This window comes from Piliocolobus tephrosceles, chromosome 3 (assembly GCF_002776525.5).
Source record: "Piliocolobus tephrosceles isolate RC106 chromosome 3, ASM277652v3, whole genome shotgun sequence".
NCBI classification, from domain to species: Eukaryota; Metazoa; Chordata; class Mammalia; order Primates; family Cercopithecidae; genus Piliocolobus; species Piliocolobus tephrosceles.
Genome location: NC_045436.1, coordinates 74383326 through 74407848, shown reverse-complemented (window position 1 = coordinate 74407848; position 24523 = coordinate 74383326). Strand labels below are relative to the sequence as shown.

At 35.1% G+C, this 24523-nt stretch overlaps 1 protein-coding gene across 4 annotated transcripts in view; it reads right to left on the bottom strand.

Annotated features, from left to right (window-relative positions):
- PDLIM5 (PDZ and LIM domain 5) overlaps nucleotides 1–24523 on the bottom strand; it is a 211717-nt gene that overhangs the window by 90832 nt on the left and 96362 nt on the right. For all 4 annotated transcript variants that reach the window (XM_023193321.1, XM_023193318.1, XM_023193319.1 and 1 more), the window contains exons 4-5: nucleotides 4144–4186; nucleotides 1511–1929 (exon numbers count right to left, since the gene is read on the bottom strand). In XM_023193321.1, the coding sequence (XP_023049089.1) occupies nucleotides 1511–1929; nucleotides 4144–4186 (462 nt within the window). The remainder of the gene's footprint in view (nucleotides 1–1510; nucleotides 1930–4143; nucleotides 4187–24523) is intronic.

Below are 24523 nucleotides of genomic sequence, written 5' to 3'. Positions count from 1 at the left end.
ATGAAAGAAAAAATAACATTGTTTTGAAGGATACTAGTTTTCCTCTCTCTCTCTCTCTAATATATATATATATTAGAGAGAGAGAGAGAGGACTTTAGAAAGCCACCCACAACCTCGAGACCATATGTACAGCCCAGGAGCTGTTCTTCCAGAGCTCCTGCTCTCCCTCTCTCAGCAGCAGCCTGGAGTTTTGCCACCTTTTCTTTCAAAGCCCCAAAGTTGCCATGGCAGCAGTGCTACAGAAAGCACAGCCTCTTCATTACAGGAATTAACATTTGGAAGGGATTATCTCAGAGAATGGACCTATCCACACAATAATTTTAATTATATTTTCCTGGGAACTGGCATTGGTAAAAAACATCAGGCCTGTAGACTATTTTCCTTTGTTTTCCTTTTAAGGTACATTTTTGTCACAATAAATCTGATCAAAATGATTTGAAATAAATGACTGCCTTAAAGTATCACCCCTGAATTCCAAAAGGAATAGAAAGACCATCATTATTCTCTCTTTCCTTCTTTAGTTTTTTCTTTGCAAGTAGGATTATTTTATAGAAAAGAATTATTTTCTAAAAAGATACTGTACATGACCTCTCATGGCCAACTTAAATCCTTGCTCTTCAACATAAATTCCTATCTGATAACATTATATTTGAACTGGAACTGTTAAAAAAAAAAATAAACAAATAATTAAAGGTTGCCGAAAGAGAGATGTGTGATCTTATTACTATGTGTAGTTCAAATAAGTTAATAACTTCAACCAATTTTTTTTATAAATACATACCCCCAAAAGGGAAAAATGATATGAAACAGATTTTCAAAATGTTCTGCTAACATTATATATTTAGTGTCCAATGGTTTAAATTTACTCATTTTAAAAAATCTTTACAATGAAAGTATTTTATAAATGCTTTCTAAGCATGCCTTGTTGTTTCATTACTGTCTGCTTTTAAAGAATAAATTCTAACTTAAACTTATCTGAAAACAATGTTGCTAGCTCTCTGCTCTAAGCTAATGCTTCATATATAGACATGAGTCAAAAGTGGACTGGTTTTCCTAAGATTACTTCCTAGAAAAAAAAACACTTACAAATTCATGATTTACCCTCTCCTTAGGATGAGCTGCATAAGGTGACAACAACTGTAATCACTGTTTGAACTTTTGGTGGCCTGTTTAAAAGGATGAAAAAATTGAGGAAGAAAGATTCAAGATTTGCCTTGCATTATAACTGCCAGCTGCTCAATGCTGTGTCAGGACTTGCAGAAAATGAGTTATAGAGATGTTATATGGTTCAAAACATGTCAAAATGCACAAGTAGGTTTCGAATAAGTGATAATTGCTTTGCAGAAAGTACCCTATGTATATAAAAGCCATATGTTAATGAGGCAAATAACACTTCATCTCCCTTCCTTCAAAGAAAGCTGGTTTTGGGGGAGGGGAATGTAGATTATTTCCTGGAAATTACCTGAAAGAAGAGTTCTGGTAAGAGCAGAAAGCACCCTTAGCCACCTACCCATTTTGCTGTTTACTGTCACCCTGGGATCCTCTTCTCTGTCCCTCTGCTAGCTCCTGAGAAGTCTCGGAACACACGCTGGTGACTGTGGGCTGCCGTGGGACATTAACTGCAGTTTTACCAGCGCTCAGTGCAGATGGAGACTGGTCAGCACTAAGATTGGCATTAGCATGCAGTCCAGATGCAGCGAACGGGGGAGGAGTGATGGCAGCCACGGGTGAAGGGGAAGCATGTGATGAAGTGGTCGCATGGGCTGGGGTGAAGGCAGACGATGGTGATGGGATGGATGTGACTTTTGGTGAAGACCCAGAACCAAAAGGCCGTGGTGCCTTATTGTAGGCCATGTTGTTTGTGGAAGTGACTTTGGACACAGCAGGAGATGTAATGGGCACAGGTTTAACTACTTCTTTAGGTTCTCCCTATGTAAAACAAAAATAAACATACACAAAACCACACCAAACACATGCAAAATATATTTCACTAAAAAGAACACAGAGCTGATGTTTTAAAAGACAAACACAATCAGGTTAGCAGCTCAAACATCACATTTCCAAATAAAAACAATGGGCTGATAAAGCACAGCATGCATGCTAACTAGTCCCAACATGCGTAACACAGATGCACACAATAAGTATAATTTTTAAAAATAAAAATGAAAGTAGTTTCAAAATATTTCGGAAATACAGCAGGAAAACTATCAGAAAGCGTAAAGCCCATCATCAGTTTCAACCGAGGCATACTCCAAAGAAAAAAATTTTAAATACCCTACGATTAAAAAAACATTGCTAACTGAGGTGTTTTTTTATTTTAAAATATCCAAAGCCCATCTTTCCATCTTTCAAAGTCCATAGTTCCATTTTTCAAACATGTTTAATTTCTCTCCAGAGTGGAATTATTTGTTTCATGCAGGAGAATCAGCATATTTATAAGTCTTTCAGTAAAAAAAAAAAAAAAAAAAAAACCAGGGAAAAAGTTTCACCTAACTCAGTAATGTGCAAGCTCTAATTAATAATCTTAAAGAATTCGAAAAAAAAAAACTTTAAAAAGCAAGCAAATAAACAAAACAAAATCATTTCTTTCCTGTAATCCACCTCCGTTTCTCTCTCTGAATGTTTTAAGATATGATTCAGAGACAGAATAAAATTCTTTTCCTTTTCCAAAATAAATATTTAATAGTTACATGAAGAAAAAAAAATCTTCGATATTTCCTCATTGTCAGCAGCCAAAGAAAAAACAACTAGTAAGAAAGGTCAACTCTTCCTAAAATTACCAGAATTTGTACTTGCAAATCCTTATTCCAAAACACATTTAAAGTTAAAATCAGACTAAGCTTCTACAACATTCAAGAATAAATCCCAGGAGGGGGGATAACTCCAAGGTAGAGCATTAGACTTCAGATCAAGAATAAATCCCTACTCTACCCTACCATATCAAAAGAAAATCAATCAAATTTTTGAAAAATCATAGAATGGTGGTTCTACTGTTCAATTTTAAGAAAAAAGGTAATCTCAATTCATCCTTTTTTTTTTGAGATGGAGTCTTGCTCTGTCACTGAGGCTGGAGTACAGTGGTGAGATCTCAGCTCACCGCAACTTCTACCTCCCGGGTTCAAGCAATTCTCCCACCTCAGCCTCCTGGCTAACTGGGACTACAGGTGCGCGCCACCATGCCCGGCTAATTTTTTCATATTTTTAGTAGAGACGGGGTTTCACTGTGTTAGCCAGGCTGGTCTCAAACTCCTGACCTCGTGATCCTCCCGCCTCGGCCTCCCAAAGTGCTGGGATTACAGGCATGAGCCACCGTGCACAGCCTCAATTCATCTTACAGAAAGAAGAAAACTAAATGAGAAAAATAAGTAGCTTAGTGCCCACACGAATCAATACAGGTTGAGTATCCCTTGTTTAGACAGCTTGGGACCAGAAGCATTCAGATTTCAGATATTCTCAGATTTTTGAATCTTTGTAGAATGCAGGAGCATCCCTAATCCAAGAATCCAAAATCTGAAATGCTCCAATGGTCATGTGAGCATGTCAGTACACAGAAAGTTTGGGATTTTGGAGCATTTTGGATTTTCTAATTAGGGATGCTCAATCTGTATAATGAGTAGTTCAATAAATGGGCACAAATAAAATTAGGGAGAAAGTACCCAAAAGCATAAAACAGATATATATGAATAGTAGTTTGAAATTATTTTGAAGACATATATGCAAGAAAATGGACACTTGCCAATAACCTAAGAATACTCTGAAATGTAATTAAGCGCTTATTAATAAAATATTATTAAAGACTTATTGTGATAATAATTTTCAGTAACTACTTATTTATTCTCTTTAGAAAATATATGGATATTGATAAAGATGGGCACATCAAAAGTGAACAGAAATGTAGGAAATCTGACATAAGTTATTATAATATATGGCTTTGGAAATAATGTTTTATAACATGTATAATTACAAATGGTATGTGCTGATCTCCATTTTCCTCCTCATCCCTGAAGGAAAAGAACTACAAGGAAAATTGCACTGAGACTATAAATTAAATGAATGTCAGTATGGTCTGAGACAGAAATGGGAATTACAGTAGCTCAGCAAGGACAATCAAATGATACCCTGGATGCTAGCTTAGAAACATACCTTTTGAACGGGAACCGGCTCAGGCTTGGGTGTAGCAGATGCTCTGGGGAAAAAAGAAAGAAAAAGAAAAAAAAATAATGAATTTTTATAAACTTGCAGACTTCTTAATGGAATTTTTACTATTATAAGCCTTAATATACTGAATCATTGGAATTTATAGTTTCATAATTCATAGTTTTTACTATTCACAATCTTCTAATTTGTTCATGTAAGTCAAATGCTGCAAGATTCAACATTTCACACACTAGCTATTCAATATCAGTCTCTGGTTCTCTACGAATTCAACTGAGGAATGACAAACATCAATCCTGTTTGTGAGTGCACCCATGTTTAATCGTTAAGGCTATCCCCTATCTAAAAGGGTAAAGTATAATAAACATGACCTTCTGATCTTTGAGTGGCTCCTCAACCATCTAATCTGACTCCTATCTCCAATAGTATCTGTCTTTTCTCCTAACATCCATGAACAACATCCACAGGACATTGGGTTTCTGTGAAGATGCTGAATACATTCTGGTTGAATTGGGTCAATGAATGAATATTTATTCTGTATTCCTATTCTTAAGTGTTTATGCAAGTTAATACATTTATTTTGCTAAAAGTAAACTGTAAGTTCTTCTACTAGGCTATAATTTCAGTAAAGGCAATGACCATGTCCCATCTGTATATGTATCAGCATAGTGTCTGGAATGTAATAGGTCATCAGTAATGAGTATGGAAAAGAGAGAGTGAAGAAAAAGACAAAAATTCATGTATATAACTTGACTATTTCCAAATTCAAATTAATTTTTATTTTAAATATATGCTTTTGTATTATATGTTATTATTGTGCCTTTGGTTAGCAAGGGCTTAACAGTAACAATAATTAATTTGGAGAAATTATCTCTTATAATCTTAACCATACCCAAGTAAAAGCTATTGTTATCCTAATTTTTCAGAGAAGAAACTTCAAAAGAAGTGTAGGTAAATTGCTTAAGATGGAGCTGAGGTCCACAATTGTTAAATATAACAATATACTGGTTGTATTCAAGGACATGAACTAAATGACTGGGAAAGCCTCTAACGTTTTAAAGCCTATTTACTTAGTGTTAAGGTATACATTACGTTTAATATGCCAGTAGCCATTTGATTCCTTTCATACCACACCGGCTGGAGGATGACACATCAAGCACAGAATTCAAGAAATGGAAGCATAGCAGGTAAATACTAAGTGATGCTAATTTTAAGCTATAAACCATAAGCTTGTTTTACTTTAAAGACAACAGATCACAAACAGAATATACTAGCACAGGATATTCGGTCTCTATGAGTATCATCTAATAGTGAACACTGATCAACATTTTTAGCAACTGAATTTTCCAAAAACAGTTCATTTGGTTAGCTATGGCAAGCACTGAGAATTGGCTAACCTAATGAGAGGTAGTAATGGACGTTAATATTCAGTTACTGCAATACAGATCACACTCTGTGAAGTTGCCTAACCTTCCATGTGTACTATTTAATAGAAAATTTCTCTTTTAGCTTGTAGGGTTATTATAATGAGCAAAGGAAACAAGTTCAAGTAAAGAAGAGTGGACTCCTCCTTTCAGTGAAATTTCATAGTAAGATATAATCACAAAGGATCTACTCATTAAAACCACCAAGACATAACAAAGTTTGCCAATAGGGAGGATGGTATCCATTTTCCATCTGCACCCCAAGGTGCAAGGGGTGCTTCTTGTAAAATAAAAGCAATTTGTAAAAATAGGACATGATGTTTAACAGTCATTGGGCTACTAAACTTAGATAAAATGCATATATTCTATGTCTCTAAAAAAACCCCTAAGTTTTTTATGAGTGTCGGGCTAATTTAGAGTGTTAGCAACAACAAAAGCATTAGAATGATTAGTTTTCATTAATTTTGGAGTCTAACCTTTTATTTTGTTGAGAAATCATAAAATGAGTCCCAAAATATTTTACTAACTGAAAGCTCTATAAAAATACTACTTGAAATGTTCAATTCACATATAAAAATCTAAATCTAAAATTTGAATGTTTATCCTGCTTGCCTTCTGATAAAGTCTCAGAAGTGCAATGACATGAATTAAGACAAACAAGCAGGGAAAGAGGGGCAACATGCCTTCAAAATCCCAGGGTTGAGTCCATTGCACATTAAAATCCCAAACACCTTTTTGCAGAGAAAAAAAAAAATGGACTGGCTTATAATTAAATGTCAGATAAAATAATTGACATTAGATGCAATAAAAATTAGTTCTTCTAGTTTAATTATTTAACCACCAAATGAGTCAAAAATCATTTGAAACTTAAAAAAGAAGGTTCCTTAGAGTTACTTTATTACATGCTAATCAGGGGGTTGTCTGACTTCTATTTGAATATTTATAGAAGCTCACAATTTTGGCCACATAAATTTTGAAACTTCTGCTTAAATGGTCTTCATCTTAGTGTGCTATTTGCTTACTGAAGTAAACAGAAGAAATCAAATTATCCACATTACATTTAAAAAACTGGGCAAAATATTTATAACACACGGTATATGTATATAAAATCTAGGCCAGGTGTGGTGGCGCACGTCTGTAATCCCAGCACTTTGGGAGGCTGAGGCAGGTGGATCACCTGTAGTCAAGTGTTCAAGACAAGCCTGGCCAACACCGCAAAACCCTATCTCTACTAAAAATACAAAAATTAGCCAGGCGTGGGGGCAGGTGCTTGTAATCCCAGTTACTCAGGAGGCTGAGGCAGGAAAATCGCTTGAACCTGGGAGGTGGAAGTTGCAGTGAGCCGAGATGGCGCCACTGCACTCCAGCCTGGGTGACAAGAGTGAAGCTCCATTAAAAAAAAAAAAAAATTGTAACATGTATTAGTTACACTTTAAAAGATAAGTAAGCTACAAAAATCTTATATTTAATCACATATTCTTATGAGACTACAACTACTGTGGTTCAGATAATTTAGAATACTTAACAAATGAAATCTATAAAACAGATGAATAACAAAGACACTGGTTTTAAAAAGCAATTGTTACTAACTCTCAAGAAACAAAATATAAAAATATACCACCTTTTCCTTACAACTGTGTACAGATTTTGTTAATGTTAATACATAATGCTTGTGAATACTTCTAAATGTATTCTTCTTCCAGTATTGGGGAAGAACTATATATTAATACAGCTCTTTTGGAAAACGGCATTTGTTGGTTAAAAGCCCTGAAGAAAGATCATGTCCTTTGACACAATAACACAATAATCTATTAGAAGGAAATAATCTGAAATATGAAAAATACAACGTATAAAGGTATTCGTTCGCCACAGTATAATAGTGCAAAATTAGAAACATCTATTAAATATACAACAAAGAGGAAATGTTAATTTTAATATAATATGCTGAAACACTATGCAATAATTAAAATAATTCTTAGAATTCTGCCTTGAATGATAAAATGCTTACTTTATGATATCAAGTAAAAAATATATAAAATGACATATATACATAATTGGTAAATGGGAAAAAATGGATGGAAATACACGAACATTTAGGAGAGGTTCTCTCTGAAAAGCTACTTTTTTCTCTTTCATGTGTGTGTTTTCCATATTTTATATAAAACAATGTATGTGTACTACTTTTATAATACAAAAGAGTATTTCTCAAAGTATATTTCATGGAAAAGTACTTTCCAAAAACGTAAAAGATTCTGTCATCAAACATATCTGGAAAATATGGAGTTAAAGTTACAAAGCACCTTAGCTACAGGTCTTCTCAAAGTCTTTAAATGCCTAAAGAAGAAAATACTGTGGATTGTTGCCCACGCTCATTTGAAGGAGAACTCATTATTTAGGAAACATTTCTCAAGACTAGAGTTAGGAGGAGAAGAAAAACCCTCTGGGAAATGTTATTTTAAAAAAATATTTAAAGAAAGAGTAAATCTTTGTAAAGTCTGAAATGTTATTAAGTCTCCTACAAGTGGCTAAAATTAAGGGAAAGAAATGTTATAATCTTTAAAATTCTCAAACCCTTTTCTTATATGAATTATCTTTCTTATCAAACTAGTACTTTCTTGAACTTTATGTTTAAAAGACCAAGAGCATAATTTAATCAATGCTTAAGGAGGAAAATCCTATTTCCTTCACCGAAGTGAAATATATCTATTTCTAATATTCCTTGGGGAGAAAATCCTAATATGTGAATAAGGAAACTTATTTCTCAAAATTAGAATTGTTGTAATTGTCTTCCTTTCCTTTTGACAAATATTGAGCATCTTTTACTTTAACAATGTCATAGATTACATAACAAAAATTGTTAAAGGATGTTTAAAAAATTGAGGTATAACTATGAAAAAAATTCTTCCTACCTTTTTCTCTTCAAATCCTGGCAAATATACAATGGGATGACAGACCCCCTTTGAACTACAGTGATCATCACAAGTCACTTTTGTGTAGTGTGAGCTTCAAACCAGCAGAGAGAGATCTTGTCAATGGCTTTGTGCTATGGGCTCAACAATTTGCTTATTGTTCACTCTCCTGGTGTGAAGCCACTGTTCAGGAGTAAGCCATGATGGTGAGATACCAGCGCCTTAGCCCAGTATTATCCTCAGTTCATGAAATTCAAAGAACAAAGCCATCAATGTGGCTAGAACAATCTATTTGAAGTTGATTGACTTCTGTAAAAGTAGTATCCAAAATAAAAATCCCTGATACATTATAACCAGTTTCAGAACCTCTACCTGAACAGTTGAAGGGAGTTTTAAGTGATAACTGACTATATTAAAAACTAAAATTGTGATGTACGGTTAGAATAACACATAGGAAAAATTATGCCATAAATAAACTGCAGTCTTATCAAGAATTAGATGCAAATGAATCAAGCTAAACTGCATCTTTTGAATACCCAATGCAGTGTTATACTAAAGTTATGTTTTTAACTAATTAATGTAGTTTCCTAAAACTGCTTTATAAAATAACGTTTTTTAGTTAATAAGGTTCTGAATGTTCACATTAGTGTTTAAGAATGAGGAACTAGACAACAGAACTAGAATGATAAAGATTATGCACATTACTCATTATGTCTTGGTGACTCCCTCAAGCATCTAATATACTTAACTCATAAACAATCATACAGAAAAAATGGAGGGTGTTTGGAGATGAGCTCTTATCTAAGTTTCCCACACCATGGCCATCTTTGGATCCACTGACCTTGGGACCCATAAACACTAGGGTACATCATTAATCACTTTAATTGCAAAGTTGTCAATCTGTAATAACAAAGCAACTCTAGAAGGAAAAAAGTGAGCACTCGAGTGCAGAAGGATGTCTTTCTAAACAGTTTCCTCACACTTTCTTGCATATTCAGCTAGTCTACTGTCCCAAATACTCAAACCTTAAACATTTAAATCACGATGGCAATGTATTAGTAGGTTTTTCTAAACGGTTTGAGATTATGTAAAGATTTTATTTCCTATAAACAAAAGTACAAAATAGTTATATATCAGCTTAACAGTCTGTGGCTTATAAAAGACTGTACTCTCCACATACACACGCACTCACACACACTCTCACTCCTTTGCTCCATCTTTGCATCTTCTCTTACTATAGGAACTAACATGTACATTGTTCTTTTTTCCTACAGAGAGAAAGAAATAACCCAAAGCTGGTCAGGCTTTTTGAAGAGTCAAAGAAAGAAGGAAAAAAGACAAAGCAGCAGAATTGCTTTAGCCCACGTGAGTACCAGTGGCCCTCTGTGCCTGTGCTTGATTTTAAATTGAGTGTGGCTCTGATACATATCCAGAACAGGCAGTTACCATTTCATAATTATAATACTTCTCTAAGTATATCTAATTATAATATATCTAATTATAATAATTCTGTAAGTAGGGTGAGTGCTTTTCTTGTAATAATCCTTTTCAGGTGGCCATGCAAGTTTATTAGGGTTTGAGAAGAAATTTTCATCAACCAGATACAAGTCAAGCCAGAGAACCAATGGATGGAAGAAAGAGAGAAATAAGAGGGTATTAGGGCAGAGTATGAGTGATATCACCCCAATTTGTTATTTTAAAGTTCAAATGATTAATACCTAAATACCTGAAAATCACTAAGAAAGCAAGCATTTTGTCAAGCAGCAAGCAATTCAAGCAAATTTAAACTTAAGTAGCATAAGTGGAAACAAAGACTAACAGCTACCTTAAATTTACTCTATGTGCCAGGCACTCAACCACATACCAATATACTATATTTTTCATTTATGATAATCTCATGACTTAGGCATCATTTTCTCATTTTACAGATGAGAAACTCAAACACAAAGGGGTAAAATTGGACAGGCATGCTGGCTCGTGCCTGTAATCAATCCAGCACTTTGGGAGGCTGAGGTGGGTAGGTCACCTGAGGTCAGGAGTTTGAGACCAGCCTGGCCAACATGGTGAAACCCCATCTCTACTAAACATACAAAAATTAGCTGGATGTGGTGGTGTGGGCCTGTAGTCTCAGCTACTTAGGAGGCTGAGGCAGGAGAATTGCTTGAACCTGGGAGGCAGAGGTTGCAGTGAGCCGAGATCGTGCCACTGCACTCTAACAAGACTCTATCTCAAAAAATAAATAAATGAAAACACAAACAAATGAAGGGGTAAAATGACTTTATCAAGTCATCCATCCAGTTTGGAGTGGGAGACTAGTTAACATCCCAAATGTTCTCCAAAGACTTTGCTCTTCAGCACAGATTGTTTGAATTTCTAAAATCAGTGCCAACCCAAGCAAAATGGCTTTCCAGTATCACCCTCTCTTCTAATCCCTCACCATGGAGGGGGCCATTTGTGGGAAGCGCACTTATTCCATATGGGTACAGGTCATCTCTAAAGTAACCACGATCCAAAATTATATAGAATCATGTCATGGAAGAAAACGAATCAACAAAGATGTCATTTCACTCAATGTGCCAAAAAAGAAGAAGTCCAAAACAAAATTCACTGTGGGCACACCCCAAATTGACTTCGTGAACTGGTGATATTCCATGTAAATTGATTTGGTCAAAGCCTCATCTTCTAAAGTATTCCAACAAAAATATGACAATTTGTTATCTCCATAGGTATATTTATTTTAAAATATTAGTATATGACATATTTTTAAGAATAAGTGTTTTATATATTCTATAATTTATTTCCATACATCTTTCTTAAAGCTGTTTTCAAATTATGTGCAAAATTTCACAATATTTTACTTGATTTCAGAGGGAGAAAATTTATTGTTGTAATTCTACATTTATTTCCATAGTAACAGTTTTATGAGGGAAAAAAAATTTCATTTGCCCATTGTGCCTCATTTCCACATTCAAAAATAACTTCAGAATCTTTTAAAGAAAAAAATCCATTTTTCTAAAGAGTATTTATAAAATTTTTACATCAAAAGAATGAAGAGACTGCATAATTTTAGATGTATTCAAGAATAAAAGAAATTTCAAATTTAAGAGTAATTCATTATTACTATGGAAAAAATTTCATTACAGTGAAAATACCATTTCAATAAAGAGTTTTCTACAAACAATCTATTTTATATGTCCCACTGTTAAGAAATGGCAAATTTTATTATACAGGGCCAGAGAGTAAATATTTTAGTCCTTGTGTGTCAAATGATCTCAACTATTCAGCTCTATCACTGTAGAAAGACACAGACAAAACCTAAATAAGTGACCATGGCTGTGTTCCAACAAAACTGCAGTAAAAACAAGTGGTGGGCAGGATTTGACCTGTAAGCCATCATTTGACAGCCTCTAGTTTAGATCATGTTAAGGTTTTGATTATAACAAACTTTCTAGTAAGTAATTCTACATGACCATGGCTCTTTTGGTCTCTAAACCTCGTAATCATTCTGCACAATGCAAAGCGCTAATTATAATATGTTCAGACACTGATATAAGAAATGAAAGTGAAATGTATTATTCCTTCTGTGGTTGCAGGACACTACCTTTAAATTCTTCTTATCTCCTCTACCTAAAATGTTTACACTGTTTACAACTGTTTAGATGATCCATCTGAACTTCCATATCACCCATTCAAATGAAATTCCTACCACACAGCACTGATACTGAAGTTGGTGAAGGGTCAGATTTAATATTATTGGACTAGAATAACATTTTAAGCACTATTTTTAACTCTGCTAGTCAGCACTTCAGTTCATTTGCTAATAAATGATAAAGATTGCTAAAAACGTCTTTCATCTCTGCTTCTACATACTATAAATGGAGCTACTAGTAATTATTTTTTAAAAAATCCTAAAAGAACAAGTGAAAAGGATGCACCCTGCATTTTTATGCAAGGGAAGAGACTGACAAGTATAATTCCCTTCTTTCCCATTCTTTTCTACCAAAACTCTCTATTTTTTAACAATCATGAACTATAGTACCTTTAGGAATAAAAAAAAAAAAAAAAAGCAGCAGCAAACTGTACTAGAATTGCATTCTCTAAAAACTTACTAAGGTCCAATGGTAGGTAATTACTTCTATCTGATAGATTTTCTCTTCCAACTTCAATCAGGTAGATAAAAAATATATTTTTATCAACATAGTACTTCATTACTAATATAAAAATAATAAAACTTGCAAAGCAAATTATCTGCCTCTGAAAAACTAAAAGTCCACATTTTATTGGCCTTTTTGTAACACTACTAAAATGCCCTTAAAACATATAGTTAAGATTCATATTAGGAGACTAAGCATCAATAACAGAACCATATTCAAAATTGTATTTCACAGGCTTTAAACAATGTATATAAAATTAACTGCTTCAGGAAAAACTTGATAAAGGTCAGATGTTGAATGATGGTCATATACAGGGTAAGAGTAGTATAAGCAAGCACAGTTCATAACCTCAAGTTTGACTACTTATTTTTTTCTTCCTTCCCAGAAAAGCTTAGAGCCCTAAAGAGACACAGAGTTCCTGCCTTTCATATTCAGGCCTTCTCTTATGAAGCTCTTTGTTGATACAGGAATTCTTTGAGGAATAGAACAAATAGCTGAATAAAGGTCGCATTAGGCACCACATAGTTTATTTGTTGACAGGAGGGTCATAATACCTCCCTTGCAGAACCTTTTTGAGGATGGAATGAGGTAATGTATGTAACATATCTAGTGGAGTGCTTGATACAAAGTAAGCAGTGATACATGGCACCTTCCCTATAAGCAGATGACCTGACTCTGGAGTTCTGGAAATTATTCTGTGGCTGATTATATACTGTTAGAATCAAATCACTAACAGGATCAATTTCAAGGAAAACAATAACAACAACAAAAAAAACCTAGAGATAAGCAAGAAAATATCACTTAAAGAGTACCTACCAAATGTCAATAATTTCACTTGATCCATTATATAAGTTATTTCATTTATTCTTCCTGACAAAGTAGTATGTTCTCATTTTAAATATAGGAAACAGAAGCTCAAATACGCTAATTTGACCAAAACTTAGAATATCAAAGTGACAGAAGCCGGATTAGAACCCAAGTCGTCCAGAAGCCTATATGCAGCCCTAACATTCCACCTTCTAGCTGTCTTCTGGAATAACATCAAAGAGAAAGTTATAAAATAACTTTGGTAAAGAACTTCAGAGAGTAATGGCTTCAAACAATGAATAACTACTTTCTATTAACAAACAGCTGTTCATTTTCAATGACATGTTTACAGAATGTCATTTTCAGTTTAATTCAAGTAAACACAGAAGTTACTCATTGTACATAATATATATATATATGTCTTTGTGTCGTCAATATATACAGATGCATAATATATCTACCTATCTATCTATAGACTGAACATTTTACAGACTGTACAACATGCATATAAATAAGAGAGTAAGTTCTTCAGAAAATTCTCAATGAAAGCTCAGTAAGTAGATGCAAAAACAAAGAACTGGTTTCAATCCATTGTTCTTTACTTTTCCGGAAAAGAGGAGTACTTTTTCCCCACAGCAACGGGAAATCTCTAATAATTTCATTTTTCAGCGGGATGGGGTTGGAGGTTCCTTAGTGAGTATCTTCTCTGGTGCTAAATTGGGTGTTCTATTTGATATAGTAACCAGCTTCTGACATTAGTAGTCATGCAGATCACAAGATACCACATCACATAATCTTCTTGTGGGTCTCGAGAAAATAAAGGAAGTGGCATCATGGTCCCCATTACAACTATCAATGGTGACATGCTACCAATAACAGAATAAAATTAGATTTTAGGACTGATGTGTGCCCCGTGATACAGGGCGTTGCATACTGAGCATGCAAGATTTACAGAAATAACTACGATGGTTCCTTTCTAATTTTGTTTTGACTACACATTCATATAACTGCGTATATACCTAATCACTGAATAATACATTTTTTATCGTGTTCAGCTCTTTTTGAATCAGCCTGTACTTTCATAAACATACAAACAAACACTCTTTTGTTATAGTCAGACTCCAGCTCCTGTCAACCTGTTAATCCTGTAAGGATTACTATGGCCTTCTACATTACCAGAAACTATTTAACCAATCAACTTATCATTCCTGACTGATAATTATTTTACTCAGCATCATCACTTCAAGTTCAAGGGCAACACTCGTGCTGTGTCTTTTCCTTAAAATAATTTACTTCATTAATTTATTAATTAGTTCCACAAATATTTATTAAACCCATGATACAGAAGGCTCTATTGTAGGAGGTGGGGCAACAGTAATAAAACAGATGGGCTGGGCGCGGTGGCTCATGCCTGTAATCCCAGCACTTTGGGAGGCCGAGGCAGGTGGATCACGAGGCCAGGAGATCAAGACCACCCTGGCTAGCACGGTGAAACCCCGTCTCTACTAAAAATACAAAAAAATTAGCTGGGCATGGCAGCACGCACCTGTAGTCCTAGCTACCTGGGAGGCTGAGGCAGGAGAATCACTTGAACCTGGGAGGTGGAGGTTGCAGTGAGCCGAGATGGCGTCACTGCACTCCAGCCTGGGCGACAGAGCAAGACTCCATCTCAAAAAAAAGGACAAAATTCCTCCTTTGACGGTGCTTATCATCCATTTGAGAGAGGCAGACTAACAAGCAAAATATTTCACATGGTAGCAAGTGCCATGGGCCATAATAAAGCAAGACACAGGGAAGGACACACTACTTTATACAAAAGGGTCAGAGAAGGCCTCTCTAATGAGGTGAACTCTGAACAGAAACCTGAAGTATGGAATTCCTGGCAGTCCAAATATTGAGTGCAAAGTCCTGAGGCAGGAATGTACTAGTGGGGCTAGAATGGTTCCAGGAAAAGCTGGGGAAAGCAGTGAGAGATAAAGCTGCAGAGATGGCTGGGGGCCAGAAGACATAAAGTACATGAACCCATTACAAGAACTTGGTCTTTTATTCTGAATAAGATAGAAAAGTATTTCTAAGGCCGGATGCGATGGCTCACGCCTGTAATCCCAGCACTTTGGGAGGCTGAGGTGGGCAGATCACGAGGTCAGGAGATCTAGCCCATCCTGGCCAACGTGGTGAAACCCTGTCTCTACTAAAAATACAAAAATTAGCTGGGTGTGGTGGTGCACACCTGTAGTCCCAGCTACCCAGGAGGCTGAGGCAGGAGAATTGCTTGAACCCGGGAGGTGGAGACTGCAGTAAGCTGAGATTGCACCACTGCATCCCAGCCTGGGCGACAAGAGTGAGACTCTGTCTCAAAATAAGAAATAAAAAAAAAAAAAAGAAAGAAAAGAAAAGGAAAAAGAAAGAAAAAAAGAGGAAAGTATTGCTACATGCAGTACTTCATTTTGGAAGAAGGTTAAATCCAAATCTCAGTGTTAAGCAATAAATTAGCCTATACACACACACACACACACACACACACACACACACACACACACACATATATATATGATCTGTAAAAGCCTACTTACTAAAAGAAAGGAAGAGAGAAGGAATAAAAACTGCCCAAATCTTAAATATATTGTGATGAACAAATAGAAAACAACAAAATATCTAATTTGTCTTCCATCTTTTCAAAGTATGAGACATGCTATTTGATGTTCACCTTTATATGCACCCTGTCCTATGCTAATACCAGAGGCACATCTCTTTCTCTATTCCTGTCCAGGCTAAACATGTTAAATGGCAAATATTTTTTGTAAAGTGAGTATTTTTAAGTATTTCAATAAAATTTAAGGGGATAAGTATTCCAGCATTCAACACAGCCTTATTAGGAAAATAAAGTCAGTCTACTATCTTGTGTGTCAAACACATGAAATGAGGATTCTTCATAATCTCAACTTAGCTTTTTCCAGTTATGTAACACTTAAAAAATAATTTTGGGTGAGTTTAGATATTTTTTAAAATCTGGATGTATTCAGAGTCAAGGAATTTAAAAATTAGTGACCAAATGTGGTTATTTTAGCCATAGATAGGCCAAGTCTATCCTTGTTTAATAACTTCAAGATGAGCCTTAAATTTCACCTTCATTAAAAAGTAGAATCTTGTCCAACATCCTTATCACTAAATCTCATATTATTAAATTAAGTCGAGGCATTCAAAGTGATAATATCTACATCTAAAAATAGGAATTTAAAAGCCAGCTAAATTTTCAAATATTTATTTTTACTACTTCTTATATTATTTGTGATTTATCTCACATTTATACCATCACAGAACTGAAACTCATTCAACTGTTTATTAATATTCTTTATTTTTGTTTATAGAAAACTGAATTTTGTTTATAATAGCAGACTTGTTTATATTACTGTTGATAATTTAATGGATTTTGTTGAAAATTTAAGCTAAATTAGAATTCCAAAGCTTTTCAATATTAACAAAGTATTAGTACCTTTTTCTCTAACAAGGGAACCACAGAAAACATAAATTATATTCTTCTTCTTCTAATACCTTTTCTACGTTACAGTTAAAAAAATCTGAAACCACAGTTAAAAAAAATTAGCAACACATTATGTCTAATTTACCAAAAGGTACGCTTCTTAAATTCCCAAGAGAATTAATGCACCCTCTCTCCACCACTCTTTGAGTCTAATAGATTAGGAAATGACCTAAAATGCTGCTAAACATACACAAGTCACAATGTATGTTACTCATCATGGAAGCTCAACACCCAAACTGGACTATACTTATTCAATGGGACAAATCCACTAAGCAAAAAGCTTGAAAACTGTGGCAATGTGAAATTGCTACAAAAGTTCCTAAATGCTTATTCTCAATTTCAGTGCTTATCTCCCTGCAGACCAGGAACAAACAGTTCAGACTGGTAGCAGTCCAGGACCCACAGATTAAACAGCACTGACCTAGAAAACTGTTTTCACACTTTTATCACAGCGGGTATCAGAAATACATTTTGTATCATTTATCTACCTAATACAAGTATGAAGCAATAACATACATATTTTCCTGTGGAACCTGTTAAAGTATATTATTTTTATTTACAAAACAAAACAAACTAGCTGGGGGCAGAGGATGCTGGTCTTGACCCACAAAAAACTGAATATATAAGCCTCAGTTTAATAAACACCAACCTTGACTCAAAGGTGGAGATCTCAGAAAGGTGTGGAGGCCTGAAAGGTCACATAATAAACATGATGACTGGCTAACAGGGGTCACAAACAAATGTCCACTGAATTGCAGTGAAAAAGCCCATTCATAAAATACTATTAGACTATTTTTAAACTATTTTAACTTTAAAAAAATTATGCATGCAATAATATCCTCAAAGTCATAAAATAAGCAGATCTACCAACAACACAACAATTAACACAGAGCTCTGGCTAGGACATGTCTGTAAAGCTCATCGCCACCAAATTTGCTTTTGACATAATCAAAATTACTGAGAAGAATAGAAATGCTGACCATAGATTACGATATGTGTTGTGCCAACAATAACATCCTGTAGCAAGTGCTTATAAAACTGAACTAGACAAGAGAGATTTCCCCTATTTGGCAATGAGTAAAAATGTGAAGACACTGATGCCTATCTCTTAAGATAAATAATCTGAAAAGTATTAGATTCCTTGGTAGGAGAAAAACATACCCTCTAATCCGAGTCTTCCTTACTTTGGCTCTAAGGATCCCCTAAAAGACTGCCAGAGAATGGGATTAGGAGATTCCTGTCATATTAATTTCCTCTTTTATTAGAGTCACGGAAAGATCTGAGACGTTGCAAAGGATAACAACCAGTGCATAGAAAAAAACACATGTTCCATGCTGTGATCTTTAAAAAAATTATGATAAACGAAAAAGCATGTATATAACTCTAGCATCAAAGTTACTGACTCCTCTCAAGATAATGATCCGTTTCTCCCAGAATTATTTTGTAACTCTTTTGGCTGCTTTTCTAAAATGTTCTTGCTGAATACCAATGGTGAGTTTTTAATTCAGAAAACTTTCCCTTAATTAGCATCGTCTAACTGGAATAAGTTGTATCACTGTATCAGGGGTTCTTGAGGAGGGGGAAGGATGAATTGGCCCATAAGATCTCTTGAAGCCCAAGGGAACTTGAATAATAGCACTACCACAGAGCTTTTATCATGCAGTGTTCTTCCTCATTCTGAAAATCTGTCTATGTTTGTCAATTATTTTATTTTTCTCAGGAGCATATTATTTGTAACAAGGTGGAAGGAACTCAGCACAGACTGGCAAATAAACCCGACACTAATACTGACTTCAAAGACAAGCAAATCATAGGTACATTTTAAAAAAATCGTCTAAGTCAGCCGGGCACGGTGGCTCATGCCTGTAAACTCAGCACTTTGGGAGGCCGAGGCGGGCGGATCACGAGGGCAGGAGATCAAGACCATCCTGGCTAACACGATGTAAACCCCGTCTCTACTAAAAATGCAAAAAATTAGCCGGGCGTGGTGGCAGGCGACTGTAGTCCCAGCTACTCAGGAGGCTGAGGCAGGAGAACGGTGTGAACCCGGGAGGCAGAGCTTGCAGTTGAGCACTCCAGCCTGGGCAACAGCAAGACTCAAAACAAAACAAAACAAAACAAACACCTAAGTCTTAGCCAGGTTAATTTGATAGGAAGTATAATACAGCCTCAAAAATGTCCAGTATTCCAGAGCTAAAAGCAGACTGCCCAGATTCTAACCCTAGCTCCTCCATTTACTAGTTGTTCCACCTGGGGCAAGTTACTTAACCTCTCTCAGTTTCCTTGTCTGTAAGATGGGAACAGTAATAACAAGGTACTTATAATAATAATAATAAGGTACTTAGGACACTAAACCCAATACTGTTTTGTGAAAGCCACCTCACCAGACTTATTTCAAAAAATGTCAGTTCTTGGCTGCCATAATAATGGGAGAGTATGGGAATAATGAGAAATGAAACAACTCAGGTCCAAATTATCCATAATGTATAAAATCACCCCTAAGTTCCTAGAGTGAAACTAAAGTCCACCTGTCTTCTAAACAGTTTTCCCAATTAGCAACAACCAGGGCTTGGTGGCAGCTACATTAGTTTCTGTAAAGTTCAATCAAAGAGAAAGCAGTTATATGCTAAATCACCAAGGTGAACTCAATGACTCCTTTTCTGAATTCCCCCCAGGCCCTTCACTGAATCCTAGGTACAAGGACAACACCTAGGCTCACCGTGACCTAGAATTACATGCATTTGTCCCCAAAGGCAATGTTTGGGGGACAACGTGGGCCTTGGATGCTTCTGAGCCATCACAATGATTGGCAATGGAGTCCACGTAGATAAGAAACAGTCACAGTCTGGCCAAAGAAGAAGCTTTGCTCCTACTCCCCATAAAAAAATCCAACATATTAAAATTTTCTCTACAAGTGCTTCCAACTATTAAGTTCTATGAATAAAAAAAGTTATGATGTCACAAATAGCCAGTGCCAAAAACATGTATATTACTGTGTATCCAACATGTTTCTTCCTTTTTCATTTGCATCAATGGTTATAACCCAAAGGCCTAGTCATAATGGCAATAAAATACAATAATTACAGAACAGAGTAGTAGCTGCATTCCTGGACCACACCCAAGGCATACCACAATTAATGCTGAGATCCATATTTGAGGAAAATTGGACTTGCATTATAATCTTTGTTCCTGTTTCAACATGCATAACATCTAAGAGTTTGGCTTTCAACCATGGCCTTGTTTTCAGCCATCTGTCACATAAAATTTCAATTTAGCATCTCGCTGATCTTCTGTTTTCTAGGGAAGCTACCCCAAAGCAAACACTGGCATATGCTGATGCTTCAGTGTTCCAATGAAAACAAGATGTAGCGTGATTCACTGCTCTTCTTGTTGAATCTGTGCCTTATGTGAGTTCTAAAGAGATCAGCAGTTAAATGTGCTAGAATATTGATGAGTATGGGTAGAAGAAGACAGAGTTATAGAAGAAATGTTTGACAGTAGAGCAGCCTTGTAAAAATAGCACTAGATAGAAGGTTGGGTTCAGATAATTACAACTTTCCATCTCAGAGCCACCAAAAACATCTGTTATAACCTAGATACTTGCTGTAGCCTATGTTCAATAAAATTGGATACTAAGAAAACTAGACTAGTTTCTGAAATTTGACAAAATTCTCAGAAAAGGTTTGAGAAATTAAAGGATCATAATAAAATCTTTTTTATTTTTTTCAGGTTTCATGACAGAAAACAGTAAGTTGGTTGATGTGAAACTAATCACAATTTCTTACTAGGCTAATCAAAATCCTTATCCTATATTTTCTTTAGTTTACCAAAAATAATGAGCATAAAAACTTAGTCAACTTAAATTTATCATTCCTATAGCTGAAATGCTTTAGACAAAAAAAATTATCATAACTACTTTCAGAGATGACCCAACACAGGGTTTCATTAAAAACATTTAAGATCAACATCTACTTAACATAACTTAGTTCTGATTAAATTGTTTACTAACCACCCCTCCCCAACACACACACAAAAGAGACCATGACAGTTCCTTTTACAGAACAATGGAATAGGGAACTGATTTATTAATTCACCTAGAATAAAAAATAAAGCAACAAGAAAAACCAGAAAGCCCACATTTTATCCCCCAACAATGTTAGTATTATAATTCTTAGTCATACAAAACATCAAAGCTTAGCTTAGCCTACCTGAAATGTGTTCACATTAGCCTACAGTTGGGTAAAATCATCTAACAAAAAGCCTATTTTATAATAAAGTATTGAATACCTCATGTTATTTAATGAACACTGTACTGAAAGTAAAAAACAAAATGGTTTCACACCATCGTAAAGTCAAAATTCAAGGTTCAGTATATAACAAATAAAAGCAAAGCTTCTCTGGTTAAAATACAAGTATAGGCAGAAAACTCAGAATGTACTCTACTAGGCTGCTGTACCACCACCTTAGGATACCTCAAGATAGACTCTGATATAATTGAACACTCATATATATAGACAGAAAAACGGAAATTCAGCAAGAATAGGTTCACTGTTTTATTGCCCACTCTACCACACTTAAATGCTAGCCTTTTTTTTCTATGCCTAGGTCTGCTCATTTGAGAGATGGCTATAATGATTTCCATGCATCTACTTCACCATTACAAAGAGACAGCATAATATCAAGAAAATAAAGAACAGCATGAATTTTACTTAGAGCCAAGCAAGACTTAGGCCTCAACAATAAACTTGCCCAAGTTAATTAACTTCTTTAAATTAGTTTCCTCATCTATAAAGAGGTTAATACCACCTACCTCACAGGGTTATTCCAAAGATTAAATGAAGAAATCTATGAAAATTATCTTACCCTATACCTATACCTTGTAGTTAATAAAATAACATAGAATTGGTACAGGATATCCATGTATTTACAATATGAATCTTTTCAATGTTACAATCATTATATGGTACTTTCCTGGGGAAATTCATTATTAACAATTTATCTCACTATTCTGGCACTTTAGTAGTGGCTGAAATAAAAGATTTAAATGAAAAAGTTTATAAACTAAAGTTAAACGCACAAGGATTCTTCACACTAATATTCAATTACACCAGACCACAATTCTATAATGAAATAACATTTGACAAATTTACACACATCGCAGAATAAGTTTTTCTCCATTTATATACAGATGCTTCTAGGCTAACGATGGGGTTATGTCCCAATAAACCCATTTTTACTTGGAAATATCATAAGTAAAAAATGGATTTAGGATGGTGCGGTGGCTCATGCCTGTAATCCCAGCACTTTGAGGTCAGGAGTTCAAGACCAGCCTGGCCAACATGGCGAAACCCCATCTCTACTAAAAACACAAAAATTAGCCAGGCATAGTGGTGCGTGCCTGTAATCCCAGCTACTCAAGAGGCTGAGGTGGGAGAATCACTTGAACCTGAGAGACAGAGGTTGCAGTGAGCAGAGATCTCTGCCACTGCACTCCAGCTGGGGCAACAGAGAGGGAGACTCCATCTCAAAAAAAAAAAAAAAAAAAAAAAAAAAGAAAAAGAAAAATGCATTTAACACACCTAACTTACAAAACATCAAAGCTTAGCTTAGCCTACCTGAAATGTGTTCACATTAGCCTACAGTTGGGTAAAATCATCTAACAAAAAGCCTATTTTATAATAAAGTATTGAATACCTCATGTTATTTAATGAACACTGTACTGAAAGTAAAAAACAAAATGGTTTCACACCATCATCGTAAAGTCAAAAATTCGTAAGTCAACCTTTGTAAACTGAGGACCATTTGGTACACATAGATACAGGTATATATAGATACAGAATGTATCTATACACACACATTGCATATACCAAAGGTATTTTATTATATTTTAAAGTAAACTTTAAAAACAATTGATAAAACCTCTTCACAAATTTGATAATGCTATTCCTTCCTTAAAACTGTTCATGCTCTTATATCATATGCATTTGTCAAAATTAGAATTATGTGATTGTATACTGAATAGCTCCTTTATTAGCTAGTGTGGCAATTGCATGGCAGCAGGTACCATTTCTCTCTTGTTCACACCTATCTTCCTGAAGCATGTTTTGAAAGAATGTATAATCTGTGTCTTTATATATACATATGTATGAATGTATATACATATATAAATGAGTATATATGAAGAAAAAAACGGCTAGATGGATATCTACCAAAATATGCTTGTTTTCTCTAAAGGGCAGATGAATTTCTTTTTTTCTGTATCTTCCAAATGTTTTTCAATATATGTGTAACTGTTTCGCAAACAGAAAATAGCTATTAAATATTTTCTTAAAGAGAAATGTTATTAAAAGGTAAAAGAGAACAAGGAAAACAACAGCATTAGCTTGAAAAGCTACTTAAACTCAAATGATTTCATTGTCTCTGGATTGAAGATGGCCTCAAAAGGGATTACTCCATGTACTCAGGAAAAGCACAATGCAAAGAAAACAAATTAACTAGTTTTAAATAATAAAATTAAAATTATATGAAGACAACAAAAGATTATAAAGTCCAACAACAAAAGACAGGATGAATAGCTCATTCTTGGCAAAGACTTTTATGATACAGTCATTTTTCAAAGACAAATTATCTATGGAGATAACACTGGAACAATGTAAATAAACATACTGATAATGTGAAAGAGGAGATTATTTAAAAATGCATTTTCAGAAAATATTTTCACATTTCCCACAAGCTTACCAAATTTATTCATCCTCCAATGACATGGCCATATAATACTCTCTGTAGAAAGCTGAATTTCTTGATAACAAATGGATTTCAAACATGCAGGTGGTAAACATAACACATGGAGAGCTCTGTAATCTGGCAAGGAGGGATGGGCTGCAGGATCATCCACATGACACACTAAGGTAATCCAAACAGTGAGTGGGGCAGTGGTTCACACACTTCTTTAGGGCCCACAATAACCACAAGTGCTCTTTATGGACCCTGTGGATTCTCTATTGAATTCTGATACACTGGATTCTCCCATAATTTGGCTCAGCACTGAATATTTACACTGCCATAAGAATAAAAAAGTTGAATATGGATTTTTAAAATTTATTGTTAAATAATGATGATACTGAGAAGATGGCAAGAGAAGTAGAATTGTAAGGTAAAATCTTCACATATCACAAAAGGAAGTCAGAGGCTAATAACCAAAACTGATCATTTGGCCAGGTGCGGTGGCTCACGCCTGTAATCCCAGCACTTTGGGAGGTCGAAGCAGGCAGATCACTTGAGGTCAGAAGTTCAAGACCAGCCTGACCAAGATGGCTAAACACTGTCTCTATTAAAAATGCGAAAATTAATTGGGCATCGTGGCATACACCTGTAATCCCAGCTACTCAGGAGGCTGTGGCAGGAGAATTGCTTCAACCTGGAAGGCGGAGATCTTACCACTGCACTCCAGCCTGGGCATCAGAGTGAGACTCCGTCTCAAAATAATAATAATAATAATAATAATAATAATAATAATAATAATAATAATAATAA